This window comes from Amblyomma mixtum, chromosome 3, assembly GCF_055824585.1.
Source record: "Amblyomma mixtum isolate Tamu chromosome 3, ASM5582458v1, whole genome shotgun sequence".
In the NCBI taxonomy this organism is placed as follows: domain Eukaryota; kingdom Metazoa; phylum Arthropoda; class Arachnida; order Ixodida; family Ixodidae; genus Amblyomma; species Amblyomma mixtum.
The window spans coordinates 412,599,372-412,623,068 of NC_143014.1; the positions used below are offsets into that span (position 1 = coordinate 412,599,372).

Below are 23,697 nucleotides of genomic sequence, written 5' to 3' on the forward strand. Positions count from 1 at the left end.
ATGTCTTTCGAAATAGCAAGGAGTACGCCACCTCCCCGCTGAATAGTTCGGTCATTGCGATATATTGTGAAGCGGTGTGCGTTGTGACAGATTTCGTTATCGTGGATTTAATGTGATAGCCAAGTTTCAGTAAGTGCGATGATATGCGCAGAACAGGTGTCGATCGCCGATGAAAGAGGTGTTTTCCTATTCAAGATACTTCTGATGTTAGTGTACAGAATCGTAACATCAGATGGTGATGAATGACCACTGCCCCTCTCGCGCCCCTAGGACGCAGCAAGTGGCGAAGCGTCTGATCCTTGGGGCACGTGTTCGGATGACAGCTCGATTTCATCAATTGTGTCGTTGGATGGATTGTACGTGAAGCATTTGCTGCGTATGAGTAGCTTATTGTAGCGACGGCGAAATTTGGGTGATCCCGGATAGCCGATTCCAAATTGGGTTAGTTTCCGTCTCGCAGTTCGAGTAGCGGGTGAAAAATCTTTGCTTATTGATATTTTGTGTTCCTTGAAATCATTACGATGAGATAGGATTAACTCTTTCACTTTGTAGTTGGTAAATTTGGCAATGATGGGTCTGCATTTGTTAGCGGAAAAGATGCCTAAACGATGAACACGCTGAAATGGGTCGTTTGGTAACGAGTCAAGTACTTTCGTTAGTGCATTGGTCAGTGTGCTTTCTGTTACTTGGCAAGTTTCCGATGATTCTGTCAGTCCATGAAAAATCGAATTATCTCGACGTGATCTGTCCTCCATATCATCTAGGCGTTTTTGTAAGAAGCGATTTTGTGAAGTTAAGCTTTCGATAGATTCTTGCATGCCTGCAAACTCATGGCTGAAGGTGTCAAGAACTTTCCCTTTCTCTTCCAGTTCATCTCAACGCTTCTGAAAATTAGTTATTTTTGTTTCAATGGTTTTCTGCCAAGCCTTAATGGATTTAATATCTGCGGTCAGCTCAGTTTGTGCCTTCGAACTTTGTAATGAGCGGGCGTGAACATCTTTGAGCAGTTGAAAAATTACGGTCATCTGTTCTGCAGGGTCGTCAGGGAGCGATTCAATTTCTGATAGGGATTCAGATCGTGTGGTGGGGCCGGGGTTCGTTTCTATGTCGCCGGAGCACAAGAGTATAAAAGCCATAGAAAAGCAATCACACACAGTTTCACACAGCACCCCTGGGCACGGGAACAGCAGCAAGCAGATGTCGCCGCTCTCTTTAGCGTACAAGGAAAATGTACACACCTGCATCGGAGCAAAGCGGAAATCAGGAGCCATGCTACTTGCAACGTTCCCGTGCCCACTGAATCCGAGGACGGAGAGGTCGCAGCTTAAATTCCTTGCGGGCGATGATGCAGTTGTCGATGGGGTTGAACGGCCGAAGGCGAGTGATTCCACCGGGTGCGCAGGGATGAAAGATATGTTGACGGGGCCACTGTCAGGCAGTGGCGTAGGTAGCATCTGAGCTGAAGGGCATGAGGGAGATAGCGATTCCGGTATCAGCCAGGTGAAGAACAGCGTCAGCGTAACCTGCATCGGAGCAAAGCGGAAATCAGGAGCCATACTTCTTGCAACGTTCCCGTGCCCTCTCAAGAACATTCCCGTGCCCACGAAGATTGTGCAATCATAGACAAAATTATCGGGAAGAAACTTCTGCTGCATTGCCTCGCTTCCTCAGAGTCAGCTTTGGCCCCTCATTAGTCTCAAGATCGACTTTCTCAAACCCTAAACGTTGTTCGGGAGACAGGTTTGGTTTGATTTTATGGATTTTTATGGGCAGCAGCCGAGAACACTAACCACTGAGCCAACGCGGCGGTTCTTTGAGAGACAGAGCATAGACAGTTTATATATGCTGCTTGAAAAATGACGACGGGGAGGGGGGCTGACATGGACCCCTTGACGCATGCTTGACGAAATTTAAAGACGCAGTGCAGTAACGCTGAGTGAGAACAGGAAGCTGAAATAATATACTATGCAGAGAAGAGAGAGCGAAGTTTCGTATCCTGCCAGTGTGAATAGCAGCAAGGAAGTAACAAACGGTTGTAAAGTCAGAGCACTGACCGCGAATTCAGACTTAATCTTAGATAAGGATTGACACTTATTCATAAATAACCCGCCTAATCCATCGGGCATGCCGTGGCACCCCCTCACCGGTCACACCGTGAACCACCGAGCTAGGAGAGGAGGTGAAAGAACGCAGGAGAAGAGAGGAGTTGTGCGCCGCATTGTTTCGCTACAAACAGCACGCCTTAATTAGGCCTTCAAAGGAACACAAGGGCTTGCGTTGTGGAGAACTTTACGGAAATGCCTAATTCGTCTTTATGTTGCATTATATCCATCAATTATGTCAGTTTAAAGAGCGGTATTATTTTTGTTGTTGTTGAAAAACAACGAACAGGAATCCTCGAAGAACACGCGGACGCTTCGACTGCTTAGCTGCAACAAGGCTCATTTGGTCTGACGCGCCGGCAGCCACGTCGAGCGCCTGGGAATGGTCAGCGAGCACTCCGGTCGCCAGTGCTCGCAGGCACATGATGTAAGTGGCTGTGAGAAGTACCTCGGGCCGCTGTCGGTACATGTTTACCGGCTGCGCACGTCTTCGCATGACACAACGCCCACGCTAACAGCACGAACGCAAAAAGAACGAACCAAACGCGGCCGCCCGTCTCGCAGACTCCGGACTTGCACGGCCAAAGGCATACGTCGCCGCGTCCAGAGAGCTTTCCCCGCGAAGCAACTTGTTTACTCCGCGCAGCCGGGCAACTCGATCACGGAGAATCCCCATCCGCCTCTATCACGTCCCGGTGCAGTCCGTGTAAACAGGCGAGGCCCGCGCCTCGATCGCCCGGTGTGCTAGTCGAATTCTCACGGCAAACGGGGGGGATGGCAGGAAGTTCCTTCGATGCATGCACTCACCGTCCGCCAGAGTCTACAGTGCCGCTTCTTTAACACCAGGAAGGCAGAGTCGGTTTCACGCGAAGGCGCATTTTGAGTGAGTCGTAATGAAGCATCGCCGCAGGCCCCTGCGCGAATACCGCCGGCAGTCGGTTTTGGCAGCTGCGCATACAGCTCCGAAACAATAGTGAAAACATTTTCGTTTGTTTCGCCGAGCTAACGAGATATTTTAGTGTAGTCAAATAAAACTGGACAGCTCAGCTCGCCGGGGGGACTCGATGACAATGGCGTTCATACTGTGAGCAGGAAAGTGCGGGTTCAGTTTGTGGTCGCTAGGATCCGCACTTCGATGAAGGAGAAATAGAAAAAAATTACAGCCGATTTACCTCACTTGGCCAAATGCGATGTGTGTGCGCTAGCACATCGCGTTTCACTTCGTTTTCTGTTCGAAGCAAGGATTTCAAGGTGAGGCTTGAGGTAAGGATCAGCAAAATCGGTTAATGGGAAACTTTGTGGTAGAGCACGAAAAAAATTTGGAACTGCTTATCGCGCCTTAAGAGGGCACTGCGATAGCGGTGTGTTCTAGGGTAGGTAGGTTCTGGGTCCATTGCGGATTAAAGTTGATGAAGGCGTGCAATGCACAGCGCGAGAGAGTGGCACTTAGATACGAGGGGTGATCGGTTGCGGCGATAGCATAGTACTCTCGTGCAGTGTCCAGTAAAGCTGATCTAGGCGGGGAGCACTCGCGGCCTTTATTCGGGTCTAGTTGGCTTTATACACTCAAGCAGGTAACGGGTTTTTTCGAGATTGGAAGCCTTAATGCTAGCACACTAAGACCTGCGTGTGCTGCACGGTATCAGTGCATGCTAAAGAACTCGCGGTGGTTGAAATTAATCCGTAGTCCTCCAATGTACCACCCCCCGCTGCCCGAAGTGTTCCTTTGGAGCGCGAAAATTAATAAGTAGGTTCGCTGATTTTGTGATTTTGGAAATTTAAATTACAATACGTGGCAACGCTCTGCCGCCAACATCCCCGCTCATCCTCTCCATAAAATTCCTTTCGATTTCACTCCCTTACTTTCGGCGGAAGGAAAAGCGCGGAAGTTGAAGTAAAAATATCACGTTGTTGTGCGTCCGCTTCTAGCGACTATACCGTTCATAGGCGCGCTCCAAAATGATGTATGACCCGCATCAGTTGCAGCGTTTCCCCACCGACGGCTGCGCGCTTCCGCTACCTTGATTTTCCTACCTTTTAATTTTCTACTTGTCCGAAAATTAAAGAAAGCGGTACGGCCGTCTCAAGTTTAAACGCAAAAAGCGGGATAAGTCTCTTATGCAATTCCTTTGATGTTGTTTTGCCAAAGCAGAAAAAATCGGTGGACGAAAACGAGGAGGATAAATCATTAGCTTACGAGCAAGAAGAATATGCAATAAAGAACCACGGAGGAGGAAGAGGATGAAAAGAATATTGATCAGGGTTAAGTACAAGGCAAAAAGAGCCCGTATAACTTTATAGTCTGCTTTTTTTATAGTCTCGTCGAATAAAAAGCGCTTACACCTCTAGAGCTCGTCCTCGGACTTCCTTCAGGAGCTCACGGCTTCATTGGTGATCCGCTGGTGAGCGCTGGTAATCGGCGGAGTCCAAATGAAACCGACCACTCCAGGAGGAAGGGAAAGGTGTGAAAATAATTTATTTATTTATTTGAATTACCATCAATACCAAAGGCATTAAAGAAGGGCGTGGCTACAATAACAAATACAAGAAGAAGGGCAAGAAGAATTACAAGAATGAATGTTTCTTGGTGATACATTATTAGCTAAAATAACTTACAAGTTTTGTTACATTCCCAGGTATACGATGTTAGCTAAAGCACTGCGAAAACGCGAAGGATACGCAGTGGAGGTGAGCGATCCAGGAAGGCGGCTCCAGTCTTGTGAAGTACGCGGAATGAATGACTGAAATATGTTTTTCTGTGATAAAAATCGATGCCAACTTTTTGTGCGTGATCAATGCCGAGAAGAGATGTACAAGGCGGGAATAAGAATGTTATTCTGTAAAACGTTGTTGCAAAAAGTTTCTCAATTAAATAGAGTTAACAATATTTTCGACGGGAGGCAAGAAATGTAAGTTGCTATGAATTTTTCATTACGTTACGCTAGTGGTGAGGTTATAATTACAAAAAATGAAAGCAGCAGGGTTATTTTGCACTAATTCGAGAGCCTAAAGCAAGTTGTCACTGATGGGTCTCCTGTTTATCCGACATAATCAAGCATGCTACGGATTAGGGATTTGTACAAAACCAGTTTTAGTGTCACAGGGTCCTTGGAAAAGTTACGGCGCAAGTATCCTAGCATGAGCTTGGCACTGATAACTAATTTATTAATAGCTGAGGACTAATTAATAGTAGACGTCATGTAAGCATCATGGTAAAGTTATGAAGGAAAGGTTTCCAGAGTCGTGGTACTGGGAGAGTACGCGATTGGAGTAGTAGATGTGCGGGAGACACGCATTACTTTACACTTGGAAATGTTTATTTCCATAATTGGAAATAGCTTTAATGTCATTTTCGGGAGATATGACGTCGTTGTGGGTGTTAATTTCGCAAAAGACTACACAACAAACCGCGAATAAGTGGATGTTAGAAGCCACGTATTGGGTCAAGTCGTTAATGTAGATAAAGAACAATAGTTCGCCTTCAACAGAACCTTGAGGAACACCGGAATGGACAGAATTTTGTGGAGAGTTGAAACTGTTAACTAAGACGAACTGCGATCCGTTAAAGAGGAAATGTTCAAGCCAAGTTAGAATCTTGTTATCTAGGTTCAATTTGCTTTGTTGGAAACGGAGTAACTTTAAACAGACTTTCTCGAACGCTTAAGAAAAATCAAGGAAAACACAATCGTCTACGGAGCTAATGTCAAGGATGGCGTTAAGTTTATCACTGAATGACGCTGTCGGCGTTTCGCAAGAAAGGTTCCTGAGGACGGCATGCTGCGCATGCGTAAAACAAGAGTCAGTTTCAAGAAAATTGATGATGCTTGTGTAAAGTGCCTGTTCAAGTATTTTGCATGGAATGCCTTTTAATGGTATAGGGCGGCAATTGCAGGTTGAGTCTTTGATTCCTGATCTGTAGACTGGAACCACCTTTCCGATCTTCAGATTTGAAGGGAGGGCGCTATCATCTAAAGATTACTGGTACAGCTTAGCCAATATGAGAGGGGAATACAGTTTTGTGCTTTCCAGAAATTTAGCGTTGATTTGGTTACTTCCCTCCTACATGATACTTTCAAAAGAATCAATAATTGTTCAATACCTATTGCTCCAATAATTACTGAGTCCATAGGTAGACATTTATGACATGGCATGGCCAGAAATGTTAGGTTAGGTGAAATTACAAAGTAACCGCAAAAAACACTGATTTAATGGCTGAGAACAGACCTCGGCAATAAAGTTGTACCGCCTGAGTCCCGCAAAGTTATTGTATTCTTGCTGCTAGGGTTGAGAATACTCCAAAACATTTTAGTCTGTTTAGCAAGCAGCGAGGATAAAGTTGTTTGGTGGTCTGGTCCGCTAGTTCCTGGAGGCTTGTGACAAAAACATTCAACCCTTCTTGCATGGTTCTGTTATCACAGGTGGGGACCACTGAAGCATTACAGCTGTAAAACGCATGTTCTATGTTTGCGCCGATTTTCGAAGAGTTGGGATAGTCACCCTGTAAGATAGGACTAGCCGACATCCAAACCCTTCATGAGGCCGGCTTCAAGACTTCGTTGTCGCGAGCAGCTCGAGAGTACTGATTTATTTTTGTTTTTTCGCTAACGGGTCCCGTAAAAAGATTCGCAATTGGAATGATTAAAAAGCTCCAGTGGTGACAACCAGCACCATAAGTTCATTTAAAGAACGTTTTGCGGAATTTGCTAGTAAGTAATTCTCCTCGTGCTGCCCAATGCGATGGTGCCCCGACGCACAAAATGGTGATAAAGAGGGTGATATTCAAGCGCCGTACGCTTCCTTTTTTTTGCATGAGATGAGTACAGTGAACTCATTAGGAGTTGTTTCTTTCTAAAGCAATTTAAAACATCCTCATTAAGTATTTTCCTTGAAATTAACGTCGAGACCGAATAATAGCGACTAGGGCCGCCGCGGTGGCGCAGTGGTTACGGCACTCGGCTGCCGACCGGAAAAGTGCGAGTTTGATCTCGGCCGCGGCGGTCGCATTTCGATGATGGCGAAATCCTAGAGGCCCATATACTGTGCGATGTCAGTGCACGTTAAAGAACCCCAGGTGGTAGAAATTTCTAGAGCCTTTTACTACGGCGTCCATTTTAATCTGAGTCGCTTTCGGACGTTAAACCCCAATAAACCAAGCCAAACCGAATAATGGTGACTAATTATAAGGTGGCTATCGTAAAAGAAAGAGAGTTTTGTAGATAAGCGACATATTTCAGAATTCTTAAAGTCTAAAAAGCGAAAATAGACACACATTCGTTTTTTTTTTATTGCCTGCGCGAATAGCAAATATAGCCCAGAAATGTAAGCCAGTCCAAAAATATGTTGCGCTTGCGAATGTGCCATGCCCATTCCACCCGAGAGGAGAATAAGGCAGTGAGTAGGGAAACTCCCACGCTTTTGATTGCACAACTGTTTCACAAAACGACGGAAACAACTGCTAATACTATCAGATAAGAGACATTAAACTAGCACTGTCTGCCTCGACAACACCTTGGTGCGTTTTTACTTTTAGAACTCGCTGCCACGTAGCGCTGCCGTTACTGCGCTACAAACCTTAGCTGGCTTCTGAAAAGTTTGCGTTCCTTCGTGTCTTTTGTGTTTGTGTGTTTTGTCTTCTGCGCGTTGTTTTTAGTTGTCATCGTGGTGCAGCTTGCCTATTTTGGTTGTCTTGGAAAAAATATAGTCCGATAGAAATGAAGAAGGAAGCGGCAAACACTCGACTGTCATGATTAATCCGCTAGTCTGACATCGTAGGTAGCTGGCAAGTGCTTCCGTGAAATTGGATAATCGCAGCGGTGGCCCAGTAGTCTGCGCATCCGCCTCGCATGCGGGAGGAGCGAGGTTCGATCCCCAGTGCCGCGGAGTCCTCACCGGTGATGCAATGGGTACAAGCTTTCCCCTGGTCTAGTGATCGGCTTATTTAGTGTGAAATGCTTTGGAAATGGGTCTTCGACCCCACCTTGAGTAAAAGAAAAATACCTTGTGCCATGGCGCCCTTTGGCCATAGCTACCCTTGCACCAAAAAATCCATCATCATCATCATCATCATGAATTTGCATAAAACTCGAGGTCTTGAGAATCGGTCAACGCCATTGGTTGGAGGACCTCCTTTGATGGATGTTTGCCGCTTCCATCTTGAGTTGCATCCGACTACAGATTTAGTGAAGGGATGCAGTCGGCACTGTGCTCAGAGAGACTTACTTTTTCCGTCACCACTTTGGGCACAAAAAAAAAATAAAGATTAAATCTAAAGGCTTCTTAGCGGTTTTGTTCAGCACCACAGCACAGTAAACCTCGAGTATCTTGGCTGATGTGTGCAGCAGGTGCTTTGGTTATTTCTGTAGATAAGTAACGCATCGATTGCTAAAAGGTTATTTTTACTTCCCAAATCTTTTTCTGTCCTTAATCCCTGCCGCTACGGCCGCATTTTGGTGGCGGTGAAATGCAGAAACGTTCCTGTGCTGTGCGACGTCAGTGCACGTGAAAGAACCCAAGGTGATCTAAATTAATCCGGAGCCCTCCACTACGGCGTCCCTCATGAGCCAGGTGTAGCTTCGAGTCGTTGAGTGCCACATACCGTGGCGTACTTTTTCTGTCTTAAAGACCCAAGAACAAGCTTTCTTCATGGTCCTTTTGTGCCTAACGATCGTTTTTGGCGAAAAAGCGAGGAATTTGGCCTGCAGAGCAAGTGTATAATTTTGAATAATAGACGTTTTTAGCATACCGTAGACGTACTAGCGGAGACGTATACCGGGGCCCGATTCTCGATATTCACATTCGCCTGTCGGCGCCATATTGCCTCTCTGATTGGCTGTCAGAAGTGTCAATCGCCGTCAATGGGCGTGTCAGTCAGGGTCGGTTACACGAGCACTTTTCGCGGTGACGTCAATTTGACGTGGCATTGAAAATGCTTTTTCGTAGCGCTATTCTTGGTGCCCGGCTGGTACATATATGTGATTGTGAAGGGAAAAGAAGCTACAAGTGGTCCGCGCGAGAGCACTTGCGCTCGACTTGCCAATTTGGAGAAAATAGCTGCACACCGGAAATGGCAACTTCCTAAAATCTGATTGGTTGGAACAATATCACGTAAATCACGTGATAGGCACACATGTTGGAGTGATGTCAGAATGACGTTTCATCACGTTTACGTTGTGCCGCCATTGCAAAAAATGGCTGAAATTCGCCGCCATCATTTCGCCCGGCGAAAGGTATCCGAATCATGCAAATGAGTTAGTGAAATGTTGATTTATACGGCGTTAGGTAGCCGCACTTTAACGGGTATTTATTTCAAGACAAAACTAAGCTTACAAAAGTCTTGTTTTGATTGCACAATGTAATGTTCTGGCGTTATAAGAGCACATCTGAAATAAGCAACCCTTGAGAGCGTTAATAGTGAAGGCTTAAGCGTACAGCCGCATAGGGGCGTTAGTTGCTCTCCCGTTGCAAACCCTTCGCTCGCAGTGAGAAATCATCCCTCCGTGCGGTTAGTGAAGCGCGAAAATTGCTCGAATGGCGGTGCCGGCGCTGCGATTTGCTGCTCCTTGCATTCATTCGTCGTTTGTTAAACCCTAGAAGTGGGAAAGATGAGCGACTTTCGAGAGGTCACCGCGATGCTTTCGAGTTGTCTCGGACTAGACAGCTCGTCTGTGCAACCATCTGACGAGGCATATGGTGTGGTGGCTATGCAAGGATGCATTGCGGCGAGAAGCAGTGCCGAACTGTCGAGCTCCGAGGGGCGATCGCCAGCGGTGAAACGTCGCAGAACGGATGGGCTTTGCGCGCGTGATGAGCGGATGACACGACAGGTGTTCGCGCGGCCGAGCAACAAACTCCAGGAATGTGTCGGGCTTCTCGACGAGAAATCCGTGTGTGTGTGTAGCGTCATTCTCATTCCTTTTGCATGCATGCTGCGAATCCGAAATTTTTATTCGGCATTTCGCGTTGCTGTTTTCATCATACTGTTTTCAGTTTTTGCACACGGCTCAAGTTGAGAAAACAAATTCTAGCATGCTAGTACGTCGGTCGATTTCTTTGTTTTTGGTGTTGATAAATGTGAAAGGCAGCATAGGTGAAATCAGCTGGAAGGCGTCGTTTCCTTAAGTGTGGAAAAAAAAATTGTGTGGAACTAAAAGAATACTATACCCTGGCTTAAGCATTATTAGTGAAGCACACAAAAGTGATTTTGCTATTCAAGGTAAAATTTTCATAACAGTGTTACATCATCAGTTACACAGCAGTCACGTGGAAATGACCGTAGGAGGGTGAAAAAAATTATTTCTCTTAGGGCGCGCGAAAAACAAACATGTATGACTCTTGTACATTTTATTTACAGGTGTGTTGTTCCTGCCTGTGAAGGTTCCAGCTCACACGAAGTCTGTGCGGGATCCATCCATGACCCGTTTGTGTGCAATCTCTCTTGATGTGCTGCCCGCATGGAAATCATCAAACTGGTGAGCACGTGCTTAGTGTGTTGGGGCAAGCAGTAAGGGATAACATGTTTGCCTTTAGTAAGATTGCGTATGGCTAATGATATCTGATTGCATTTATATATAGTTTATTCAGCAAGCAAGAACAGTGTAAATAGAACCAGATATGAAAATAATGTAAATTAATCATGTCTGTACTTTTCAGGTGACAACAGAGATAGGTGTGCGTGGCACGCAGTGTTGTTCTGTGGTTTTGAATTTCTCTCAGTGACCACAGTGTCAAGGTAGCCCCATTTCGATTGGTGCAAAATGCGAAAGCATGCATATACTGAAAAACTCAAGGTAGTCATAAACAGTTAAACTTGTGCCCTTCCTTGCAGTGCATTCTGTAGCGGTTTTCTTGAGTATAGAAAGACTGTAGTAATTATTTGTGTGCATCAGTTTGGGAAGTCTGCCATCAAGTACCTCTAGCTATATAGAAACAGTTTGTTTTGATACTAATGATTGGTTTTGCAGTGAGCGTATTTTACATTTTTACGTAAAACTAGACTATTTTTGAACACAATGTCTAGTTTGTTGGGAGATTTCAGTGCACAGCATTGATTAGTGTGCAGGTGATGGTGTGCATCTGATGCAGACGTGGCAGACCACCCTCACCATGGGGTCTCATGTGCTCTGGAGCCAGGATACCAGATTCATGTTTGGTCACCTCCCAGCTTGTCTGGTTACCCTGCTGGGTGGCCATACCAGGCTCCTGAGGTGTCTGCAAAGGCCATGGTACAGCATGATCAAGAGTTCTCTGCGAAGGCCACCACAGCTTGCATTGTGCAACCCAACATATTCATCCACACTCAGCTGCAGGACCATGACACCTCTGGCAAGTGGTGATAATAGCAGGAGCACCAACATCTACAACAAGGAGGAGGACACAGCACCATTTGGATTCTACCTGGCAGACAGGAAGTGCACGATTAGCAGCTGCGTGCAGGAATTGCACTCACTGCCGTGGTTGTCACGTGTAGCTATGCCACAAGTAATCAGCGTACATTTGCTCTGCTTCAAGTTTGATAGCATACTGCTAGGAAGCTGGTGAAGTCTTCATCATTTTGGTGCTGTTCTTTGAATAGGACCATATTGGTGGTATCCATGACATGACAGTAGAAATCATTTTTGTCTGGTTCTGCAGTTTTGTGTGAGTCAGGAAGTGCCCCAAGTGTTTTCAGCCTACCGTCTGCCAACTTGCTGAGTGCGTGCTTCAACACATGCTTTGGTGATTGTGAAGAAGTGCCATCCCTTCGTGTGGTGCCTCCCTATGTGTCCTGCTTGTACACAATGCACATTTTATTTGGTGCTTAAGTTCAGTGAAGCACAGGAAGGCACCAAAATTTTTTCCTTCCAGCACCATTGTGTTGACTGGACATGCTTTCACCAATGCATTTCTGTTTGCTTTGGTATTTGTTGAGAGCCAGCATTCCAGAACTTGCTCAACATACAGCATGGTCGCTGTGTCTCTAGTTATGTACAACATCTCTTCTTCAGGGTGCAAGACGTCTTGTGTGGCACTGTTTGTGTGATAAGATCACAACATGCTTTGCCTCATGGCATTTGGTTGCCTTTGTCTGCTTTCTTTCGACTGCGTCTTTCACATGCTGCACGTAGTTATACAGCTGTGAACTATTTTTCCTGAAGGAAAAGTCACGCAGTTGTTTCACGCTCAATTTCCCGGATGAAAATGCAAGGCCTGGCCAGCGTTCTGACACGTGTACCCATTCCCATCTTCTAGCTGAAATTTGTACCCCTGACGAAAACCTACAAATTGTACATTAGTTCAGTTGAAGGTAACTGGAAGTATAAATTATGCAGCTGGACATAATTTGTGTTTCAATAATAAAGCTCCAAGCGCTGGTGTTTTGTCCTTCTCTTGTGTTGTCTTTCACTGCGCTGTTTTTCCAATTCGTAAAACATGTACCAACCAGCCCGTATTTGCCCTCTTCTGGAACTCCAAATGGCATTTTGTAGCTGGAAGGGCATGATCCGGTTCAATAAGTTAGCTGGAAATGGATCATAATAGTAGTAGTAGTAGTAAACGCTCTTGATCTTTCTGGGTTACGCAGGCGGTTTTTCCAGGTCCGGGATCTTTTTCTGTGCTGGGCTATCAACCTTGAATGCAACCTTGAATGGAAGGTCACTGCCCACCTGTCCTCCCAGTGAAACTGTGTTAGATCCCATTTTCATTGACTCGTCCCCTTGCACTTTGGTTCATATAAGTTGGGGTTGCTGTTTGGTCATTTTAAGACAAATCCTAGACAACCTGTTTACCCTCTGCACCCTTAGTGTGATTGGACCGTATCAGTGTCCGTGCTGCCATTTTTCCGTTTAGCAAACGTGGCTACTTCAGCTGGCTACCTCAGTTTGCGGACTAGGCAACACTAATGTGCATGTACACCACTGTCAAACGTTTATGAAAGACTACTCTGTCCCGAAAAAATTCTTATCTTTGTAGATGAGACATATTCGTCAATATGTATTGTTGCACTAGGTAATGATTCGCAGTTAGGCTGCATAATGAATTCTAGGATGCATGAAGTTCAGTGATGAAAATAAATTATTTTGCCAATAATGGCTTCCACAAACTTTTCACTGCGCATGTAAAAGACACCTCACCTTTTTTAGGCAAATTGCAACACCTAAGAGGCATTGCAACTTGTCCCGCTCCCCAAAAGTGTAGGGGCACAATTAAGCTCAGCATTCATGGGTGTGACACGACAGTGTTCATGGCTCCCTGCAGCGGTTTCTCTTCACACACACAGTCACTGTTCTTCATTCGTGTTCACACATTTATCACAGTTGCCTCAGCGCAGGTTTTCAATTCTTGCCTTTGAACTCTTCCACACTGCAGTTCATCTACGTAATGGTACTGTAGTTAGTTTCTCACTAATTGGCACATCTCTAGTTCACTGCAGTAATTACATTGCTAGGCTTCAAATTAAGCCAACAGCACCCACACATCACTCCCCCCCCCCCTTTGTACCTCAGCAAAGTCAATGTGCCTACATGGCCTAGTTGGTAGTGTGCCTGGCTGGCGATCCAGGGGTCATGGGTTTCAAGGCAGACAGAAATTTAGTAATTTTCTGTACGTAAAGTCTATTATTTTATAACGCGAAGTAGCTTCAGACATGTGCTGACGTTTGATTCAGATTACAAATCCTCTTTTCAGTGACTTTCACTGCGGATATCCACGCGTGAAGCTTGTTTTTTGACACAATGCCGGCTGGATAACACTGGGTTTTCTGCTGAATCGCAGCCTCTCTCCTTGACAGTGGTGTGTGCAGGCTTTCCGTACCTTTCTTTTCTGGTTGCACATGGCACCCAATATAATTTTTCAGGGGGCTTAAATTTTGTGCACAGGCACTTGCAATGACTCCAATTTCATCAACATTTTGCAACCTGTTCTATCATTATATTGGTGATGAATAACTTCTGTTCTGTTCTCCTCTTGGAAACTCTGAGTCAGACTTGCTTAACATTTTTCAAGCTGCCTTAATCATGCTCAAAAAAACAATTTACCCTCCATGTGCACACACCACTAGGCATTTTAAATGTTCTATTTTTTTTTCATGCAGTGGAGTGTAATACATACATGGAGGGGAGAAATCTCCAACCTGTCACTTATGCTCGAGCACCAGAGTGGATTTTAAACGCACATATCAGGCTTGCCCAAACAAACCGAAACCTCATTTCCAAGGGATGGAATCACAGGAGCGATGGGAGGCTGCTCTGCGCAGCTCACAGGCAGAGCTACAGCTTTGCATCATGGCCTGGGCCTTGAAGGTCACCGCAGCCAAACAGTGCCTCGTCACCTAGAGTGGCCTGAGGGCCGTCACCGACCTGTTCAACACCCCTTCAACCACCCTCACCTGATCCACTGAAGTGGGACTAATAAAGTTATTACCAACCAAGGGCTGTAATAGCCTTCCTGCCAACGCACTTCACCACGGTAATTTTGAACTGCTTCTTTGAACAAATAATCTCTGAGCTGTATGCAAGCTTTGTTCTCAGTACAGGTAGGCCCTTTGTTATTGGAATGCGGTACTCTATTGTTGCAGAGCAACTTCTATTAGTCCTCAGTGTCCTTTCAGACATTTGCCGACATTTCAGCACCTACATCTGGTATGGTGCCCTTCACTGAACTGTAGATGTCATATTTTGAGTGTACATAGAGGGTTGTCTATTTTAGTTCACATTAAAGGAAAGTACTTTGAGAGTGAACGCATTTCATTGAGCATTATTCTCCTGCAGTGCGCAATAGTGGCATCACAGGGTCTTTATTGCATCAGTGTATGGTGTAAATGTTTCCTAACGGCATTGTGATCCACTGCTTAAAGAGAACCAACAATGGCCCTGATATGTATGTGGTCAGGAGTGTGCACAGAGGGAAAGTCATGCACTTGCACATCAGGCTAGAAACATGACTGAGGCCTCTTGTAGATTGCTCGTGAAGTGCACAGGGCTTGCCAAAACCAATCCACATCATCCAGTGTTATGCTGCATTAATGGACCTTTTGCCAGAATACCACTGCTTGTCTGTGACGCTGCCTCCCTCAAATACTGTGGGCCATGTTAGCCTTGCATTTCTTGCCCCCTTTGTGTGTTATCTTGCTGCTGTGCATGCTTGTGCTTTTCTTGTTGTGTTGGTGTTCTTCCTTCTTAACTCACCATTGTTTTTATTCTCCTTCAGCTCCTTGACCTCACCCTGAGACATGTTCAGGCTTGATATGACATGTGCACTAGATAATACACGTGTATGTGCATGCTATGATAATAACTTGCATGCCCGTTAAAGGACCCCAGGTGGTCAAAATTTCTGGAGCCCTTCACTACGGCGTCCCTCGTAGCCTGAGTCGCTTTGGGACGTTAAACCCAAATAAACCAAACCAATAACTTCATGAAGCAAATAAAGCAAGTGTCTTACACACTGGATTAGCTGTTTCTAATGTGGCATATCACCCTCCACCTTCACTATACCCCTCTATATTCGTCCCATTCCCCAATGTTGAGAGCATATGTGAAGATATCTTTTTCCTGCCGACTTCACCTCTCTTGACATCACACGTTGCCCTCTTACAAGGAATCTTGCTGCATTGAGAGGAGCAGCCTGGTGCTGCTGTGGATGCATTACTGTTGTCCTGCAGCAAAGGAATTGTAGGGATGGGCTTGACAAATTTTGCTTCACCTCTCACATTTTGGTGCGTACTTGCATCACACGAGTGGTGTACCTGCCTATAGGCCCTTGGTAAGTGCTGTGTGCTCATTGTTAGACAGAATTAACGATATTGAGGGCCTTTTCAAACATTGAAATTTTATTTCAATATTTGAAAGCCTTTTTTTATTTGAGTGAAATAATGTCTTGCCACTCTACGCCATGCATTCGTGAGGTGCTTTTATATAAAGTCCGTGAAGTCTGCTTCCAGGCAGGCTTAGTTAATGTTGCACGTGCTCAAGAGGGGTCCGGTAAACAGGTACATGTACCCGCTAGTACTTCCCTGGTATGCAACCCTCTCTAATGACTTTCACCGTTGTACCTTGTCGATATATTGCGCTTTGCTACATGTTTCCAGTGTAAACTAAAAAAATGGCTGGTGGTTTAGCATTGCTAAGCCCGAAATATTATGCGAAAGCGCAGGTTTTTTGCAGGTGCACACCTACACAAGGCAGAACAGCGCAAGATGCACACGGACAAAAAAGTAGACGAGACACACACAGCGCTGACTTAAACTGAAGGTTTATTTTTCCAGACACAGCAGCATCAAGAAAATAAAAGCAACCGAGTCTGATAAACAGTCATCGCCACCAGAAATCACACAGGAGAACTCCGATCATCCAGCTACCAATAAGAACTGCAATTCCTTATCAATAAGGGCTATGGAGGGGGCACTGACACAACTTTTTTTTAAGATGCGCGATTTTCACGGCTTCAATTATTTCTCGCGTGGTTTTGTCATCGAACCTGCGCAGCACGCTCGTGTTACCTAGCTCGCTTGTGCTGTTCTGCCTTGTGATGAACCAACTAGCCCGCGATGTGTTATTCAGGTGCACACCACCACCACGTACCTGAAAGCGCGAATGAGGTGTCCACTCCCCCAAGGATCCAGTTATCGGCGTCTTCAACTTTTGCATCTTCCATAGAAGTTTACCCAGTGTACGCCGGCGGTCTATGCTCTAGTGCCGTGTTTCTGTCGCAGCGTTGCCTACGCCAAAGCATGCAGAGCACATCTCTCCGTCACTACAGCCACATAGCTCACAGCGCCAATATTAGTTTGATCGTAGTATTAGTTGATGAAGAAGACTATGTGCAACGCTCAGCGCGAGAGAGTGTTGCAGTCGAACACGAGTCGTCTTCGGCTGCGGCGATAGCCTAGCGCTCTCGCGAAGTCGCTCGCGAAGCTGATATGTTCGCGCCGCCGCGGGTTCGAATCATAGTCGCGGATACTCATTTTATCTCAGTTCTTTCTTTCACTTGGCACAAACCCACAGAAATTGCAAACCCGCAAATATCGCCAGACCTTATACTAATATAGCACTAATGTCACGTAGAGAAAATAGCTCCCATTAAGAGTGCGTGTATGTTCGCGTACGTTTACTATGCACGTTACTGATTTTCATTTACATGCGTCGATCGCACTATGTTGGCTGGTTAGTTTATGGGGTTTAACGTCCCAAAGTGACTCCGGCTATGAGAGACGCCGTAATGAAGGGCTCCGGAAATTTCGACCACCTGAGGTTCTTTAACGGGCACTGACATCGCACAGTACACGGGCCTCTAGAATTTCTCCCTCCAAAGAAATTCAACCGCCGCGGCCGGGATCGAACCCGCGTCTTTCGGGTCAGCAGCCGAGCACCATAACCACTGAGCCACTGCGGCGGCCCGATCGCACTTTGTGTTCTTCGTCTTGGCCTCATTTTGCAAAGGCGCCGTCCACCTTGTTAATGTATGGCGTCTACACGAATCTTTAGAATATATCTCTCACGATGCGGTAAGAATAAGGCGCTGTCTATTTGATTTTCCGACTTAATAACAAGGCAATCTCTAAATCCTACTTTCCTCAGCCGAAGCCCCGTTTTAAACGCGATACAAAGCAGAACTTTTTTGGTATCCAACCAGTAATGCTTCAGTGCGATGCGTTCAAAAGAGCCCGAAGGTTATCAGCCTGTAGACTATAATACATGCTTGTTTCTATGCTCACAGGGATTGAAGCCCAATGTTCACATTTTCACAACACGGTTACCCCATCTAGCATTTTACGGCTATAAGACAAGGCGTCAACACGCACGTATAGGTCGTGTCGTGCCCGAGTGGCATAACGCAACGTCACACAGAAAAAGAGGTTCTGAGATCAGACTTTTGCTACTGTCATGTACATATTTTTTTTTAAATACCGACGATGGTGTCTTCTTTTATATCACGTGATGTCAAACCAAGTGAACTTGGCCATTGTCTGGGATTGCTAATAACGATGGCTAATGCGTTTTTACTCCGAGCAGAAATTTCATTTCCCAGATCACGCTGAGCAATATAGCCTATGGCAACAGTTGAAATTGCACAACACACTTGAACAAAACCGGAATGTTCGAAAGGCATCTTGACTAGCGCAAGAGAAGGCAGACAAGGTGGACAGAAGATCTGCAAGTGACATTTTAGTGCGAGACAAAAATATTTGCAGAATTTTTATCCCCTCTTTTTTTTGTGCCCCTGGTGACACCTGGAAGCTGCAGTCGCGTCACATGAGGGTAATAGAAGATTGAAAAAAATGGCCCTCATTCTGGAAGAAACATATGATGAGACTCAAAGGTGATTAAAACAGATAAAAGGTACAGATAGAAATTAGTCGACGTGTCAGAATATACCATCTTAAAATTATATAATTATCCGCGTGAAAAACGACGACAAAAACTCGAAAAATAAAAGTTTTCATCGTTCATTGCGACTAATGGGCGGTGCCAAAAAGGACGCACAAAAAATAAAAGCGTTAAAAGATTTAAAAAAGAGATAAAATGCGATTCGGTAAAAACTGTACACACAAAAAGAAAAACCCGTGGCAAAATGAAAATGACGGGGTAAAAATAAGCAACAACAGAGAAGACAACATTCAACACCGGCCACACGGGCGAAACGTAAGACACGATTACATGGAGTTACCAGCAATGACAAAAAGGCACTCGAAAAACGCAGGTGCGTTGTGCTCTCGCGATAAATAGTTTGCGAGACGCATGTTATCGGCAAAAGATTTATCGTATCTCTGTATTGTAATCAAGTCGCGTGATATTTTTACCAGCGGATAGAGCGAAGTGGTCGTGGTCGCTTCATGTACCTTCACACATTTGAAGTGCATGTAATACGTGATATGCCCAAATAGATATTTTTTTTTTGCGCACACTTGCGTAGCGTAGTTTTTTGACCGCGATAATAGAACTGAGCCGAAGACGTAACTAAAAAGAAAACATACAAAGGAAAAGAAAGTTTGCCAAGAAGGCAATAACCTGGTCAAAATGCATGCCAAAAATGGGACTGAGAGATGAAAGACGAAAATGCGTGCTTCTCTCTCTAGGCTGTACTACGGTGCTGCGATCTACGCAGGAAACTCAGTCGTAGGTTGCCTATTGATATTTCTGCTTCGTAGTAAAATATCAGTTGGAAACCTAGCGCCCGCCTTGTCTCTCTCCTCTGGTGCTCTCTGACTTCGCTAGTGAAGATGCGTCCAATAATAGGCAGCTCGTCGAATAAGAGCACTGGATGTGCTAGAAAGCGAGCCTATAAAAAAACTTACTAGTGGAGGATTTTGGAGCATTTGGACGTTGATTGATAAAAGAGGTGAACATTCGTTGCACAAGAACACACCAAAAACAGCATTTAGCTGTTTTTGGGCGAATTTTTTGACATACAGATGCTCACCGCATCGTTTTCACAGCCAGCCATAACCGAAATTTTCAGAACCGAAGCGTGCCCTGCAAATATATTGCGAGCCGCTGGACAGGCGTTTCATCCTGTGTACGTGTGTGTGCGTGCGTATGTACGTGTGTGCGTGCGAGCGAGCGCGTGTGTGTGTACCTGTGTGAGCGCGTGTGAAGCATACCACCCCCAGTACTACTAGATAACTGGAGCACCTTCCGGGCACGCGGCAGTGTCTCCATCTTCTGCATACGAAGTTGCACCACCACCCACCTACTCAGATTTACCCTCCAGAAGCCTCAGCCCACCAGAAACCCACGGTGACATCAATATTAAAGACGCAATGGCAAGGCGTCTACATGGCCCAAGCAGATGCTTAAAGACTGCTTCCTGTTTTAAGGCGAAAGCCTTTAATGCCTCATACCGTCGTGACCAAGACGTGTTAGCAAATGTGTCCGCCTTTCGGATGCATTCCTTATATGGGCATATGCCAGTCAATAGCCAATCGATACTTAATCGGGTGCAATCGAAAGACATCGGAACATGATATAAAGAGATTTCAAGATTATATCATTGGGCTTAATGACTAAATGAATAACTGGTAATTAGCAGTAGTTAATAAGTGGCATGTGGGACAGTGCACTGCGCCCGTACCTTAACACTAATTAATTAGTGCACTAGTTAGTGTCACGTTAAGTACCACTAACCATACATTAACTAGTATCGCGAAATGTGCAAGTCATGCTTAACTAACTTTAAACATCATTAATAATTAGACGTTTCTAGACGTTTCGTAGACATTGTGTCGAACATTCTAGAGAGTTCCATCACTTGGCAGGTGAGAGACAGGACATGATGGATGTCATTAGAACAAAGGTAAAGACCAATTATCCTAATTAACCTTTCTAGTCAGACCACATAAATAAATAAAACCGAGTAGGAAATTGGTCAAGCCGGGAAATCGAATTAGGGTCTCCGGAGTGCGAGACAAGCACGCTAACCACTCCGCCATGCCAGCTTGATGGTTTGGAATGAACAAAGGCGCGTCTAGCTAATATGGCGTCTTCGTTTATTCCCATCTTCCTCCCTTCCTTTACGGCGAGGTTCAGGCCTGTCCACAAAATATGTGAGAGATACATTTTCTTTCCTCAAAGACCAATTTACCGTCGAGCAAGGCGTAGAGCCCAATGGTCGATGGCGTTCTGTGGACTCCCTGGCAGCGTTGCAAGACACTGTCGCGTTCCACTCTTAGAGGCGAAGCTTAACATCTTAACCACATATCAGTGACAGAAGCAGCAACACTACGCTTAAGGCTTTCGCCTCACCGCACTTTAGGTCAGCAAAGTGCACCCTCTGAATTTTTTAAGCATCCTAGCTCGAACTCAGGCATTCAGGTCTCCGATACGTTTCTAGTTATACGAGTTATACGTGCGTGTTAACGCATTGTCTTATAGCCGTAAATTGCTAGATGAGGTAACCGTGTTGTGAAATACCAATTCTGGGCAAGTTTTTATATTAGTTTCCATGAACACGGTATTGAACAACTGTCCAGTCCTTGTTCGGCATGCGAAGCCGCTCTCAAAAAGCGTCTGGAGCAGTATATTCTTCCGGGGTCCTAATTTGGTCACCCAGAAGGGTCGAAATTTTCGCCGTTTCCATGGACGCCTATTATTTAAACTTCGAACGGTTTTGCAACAACGTTAGGTAAGGCAGTGAGACGCCGCTGCTTTTACATGCGAGGGAGATCCCCTATAACCTAACTTCAGAGGAAAAACCTAGTCCATTACCTGTACGATTTATTATGTTCAGAAACACAGCTTATCCGACTGAAAACGGCATGAGCCACAAGGTTTGGTGGCGCCAGCTAGGATTTGTCCCACATTTCTGATAACAGTATGACGTAATGTCTGTAAACTTTTGTATTTAAGAATAATTGTGGGATTTTTCTGCGAAGAGACTTTCCCGAATGACTAATAACCAATCCATTAAAAACAACGAGAGAGCTTAGCGTGGGCGCACCTTAAAGGGCAACCACAGATAATTTTGAACGTTCCTTCCTATTCTAGGATTGAAATCTGTAGAGTTTGCAGGTAAAGCATATGAAGTGTTTTTGCGCTAGCATTTAAAATACGAACGTAATCGACGATTGAATTTTAGCCCTCTCCTCAAAGCACCGTAGTTATGCGGGAAAGCTTGGTATGACGTCATGGAAAAAAAGATTTCATATTATCACTGCAGTCTACCTCACCCTGGAATGCCTCGTTGGATACTCCCAAAAACGTTCGGCGGCGTTTGCCTTCAGTGGCTTTGGCGTTTTTCCTTCAAAGCAAGTGTTTATGCGTTGGAAATGTACCGGTATCTTCGACAACATCATGATGTTCAGAAGAGCAAGGTTCCGGACTAGTTGGTAATGCATTTAGTTGGTAATGCTAGTTGGTAATGCACAGCGCTCGTGTGTGTGTCATTTCTTCGTGTGTCCGTGTTTCGTCGCGCTGTTTCTTCCTTTAAAGACATCATGATGTGCCCCGGACTTGGCGCTGAGCGCTGCGGAGAAGCTTGGAAACTGTGGTTATTTTAATCCACGATTACCTCACAATTTCCAATGCTAACCCAAAAGGACTTGGCATGCTTTCCCTGCAAGTTTCACACATTCCACACCTTTAAGCTACTAGATTTCTAAAAACCTATGCAGTTGCCCTTTAAGCTATAGGTGATGCGGAATGCAAAAAACTAGCGGGGAAACTTAAGCTCCGTCTTAATGATATGACATTATAGCGTTAATTAGTTAATGCCCATATATGCGTAATTGGTCATTCTGTACTTCACGTTCATATATCAAACCCACCGCGGTGGCTCAGTGGTTATGGCGCTCGGCTGCTGGCCCAAAAGACGCGGGTTCGATCCCGGCCGCGGCGGTCGAATTTCTATGGAGGCAAAATTCTAGAGGCCCGTGTACTATGCGATGTCAATGGACGTTAAAGAACCCCAGCTGGTCGAAATTTCCGGAGCCCTTCACTACGGCGTCCCTCATAGCCGGAGTAGCTTAAATGTGGTACGGTAAACCCCCATAAACCAAACCATCATTCATATATCACTGGGAGCCCTCATAGCACTCATGGCGAGTAGTGCAGAGGTAAAGCCATGTGCCAGCCACCGGTGGAGCTTGCGAGACCCAGGTTGCCCTTCCCGAGTAACTTCTCGCGATTAATCAACAATTTAACTGCCACCAGTCACGGCGGGAGTTTGCTCACAATCCAGTGGGAGGTTATGACGATGTCACAATGCCACGTACCCTAAGTGGCTGACCGTTCCACCTAGGTTGCTTCTTTGGGAATTTTTCGCTGACGCCACTGACGACGATGACGCCGGGTTTTCCGTTCAGCGCGGCCTTTAATGCTGTCGCGATAAAACATGTTTGCCGGATGTCAAAATGCTATGCGAAGCGGTAAGCACTCTTTTGAGCAAAGAGTGCCTATTCAGTAATCAACGGTGCGATGTTCGGAATGTTGTGAAAGGCGCTTTTGCACAGAGAAAATACGGCACGTGCGAATCTTTCAGCATATTACCTGGCCAAAGTCTGTAAATGCGGGCTTAACACTCATGGAAATACCCGGGTTGTTTTGCATATCTTTACCGCAGACAGGAGCTTATTTAGTCGTCACTAACCTGCAGTGCTTCTCCGCAGAACGCAACGTATATCCTCGAGTACAAATCTTAGTATAACCGGCGGACGCCTGTGTTTAAGGAGAGAATTTTACCTCGTGCTAAGGCGCTCTTTCTCCTTCAAGCCCTGACTCAAGTGCTTCTAATTATCTCCAATATTCACCTAGCATTCAAAGCGGCGGCTTCCCTTGTTCCACGTTAAGTGAAATAGAGGAATAATTTTTATGGTGTCCTTAATTTGTTTTAGGTAGATGTCACGAGGCATGGGTTCCTAGAAGAACACGAATATAAATAAAAGAAAAGGCGCTTACATCCCCAGAGTATCGCAAACCTCCGAGACAATCGATAATATCCCGGCTGCGAGCATGCTCTAAATGTCTCAAAGGATGTCACTTATTTAGGCTCGTTCAAGAGGGGCGCAGTGAGTAACCATGATTTCAACTCACTCTCTCTGGCGCATAGGTAAACGTATATTCAAAGCAGTAATGACGTATCATGACAGAGATTTACAAAATCGGTGTCAAGTTTGTGATGTCGCAGA

The 23,697-nt window shown here is 45.4% G+C and overlaps 1 protein-coding gene across 1 annotated transcript; it reads right to left on the reverse strand.

Moving 5' to 3' along the window:
- Positions 1-954: 954 nt before the first annotated feature.
- LOC149357684 (uncharacterized) lies at positions 955-1,556 on the reverse strand. Its single transcript, XM_089576652.1, has 2 exons — positions 1,046-1,556; positions 955-1,007 (listed from the first exon to the last, which is right to left on the reverse strand). Exons 1-2 carry the CDS (start codon positions 1,554-1,556, stop codon positions 955-957), a joined length of 564 nt encoding a protein of 187 aa, XP_089432778.1.
- Positions 1,557-23,697: the final 22,141 nt, after the last annotated feature.

What these genes read in the sequence shown, in the direction of transcription:
- LOC149357684 (XM_089576652.1), bottom strand. Translation starts at nt 1,556, where the DNA reads ATGGCTCCTGATTTCCGCTTTGCTCCGATGCAGGTTACGCTGACGCTG. An exon ending in ATCAGAAATTGAATCGCTCC is followed by an intron (nt 1,008 to 1,045) that starts CTGACGACCCTG and finishes GTAATTTTTCAA; the next exon opens with CTGCTCAAAGATGTTCACGC.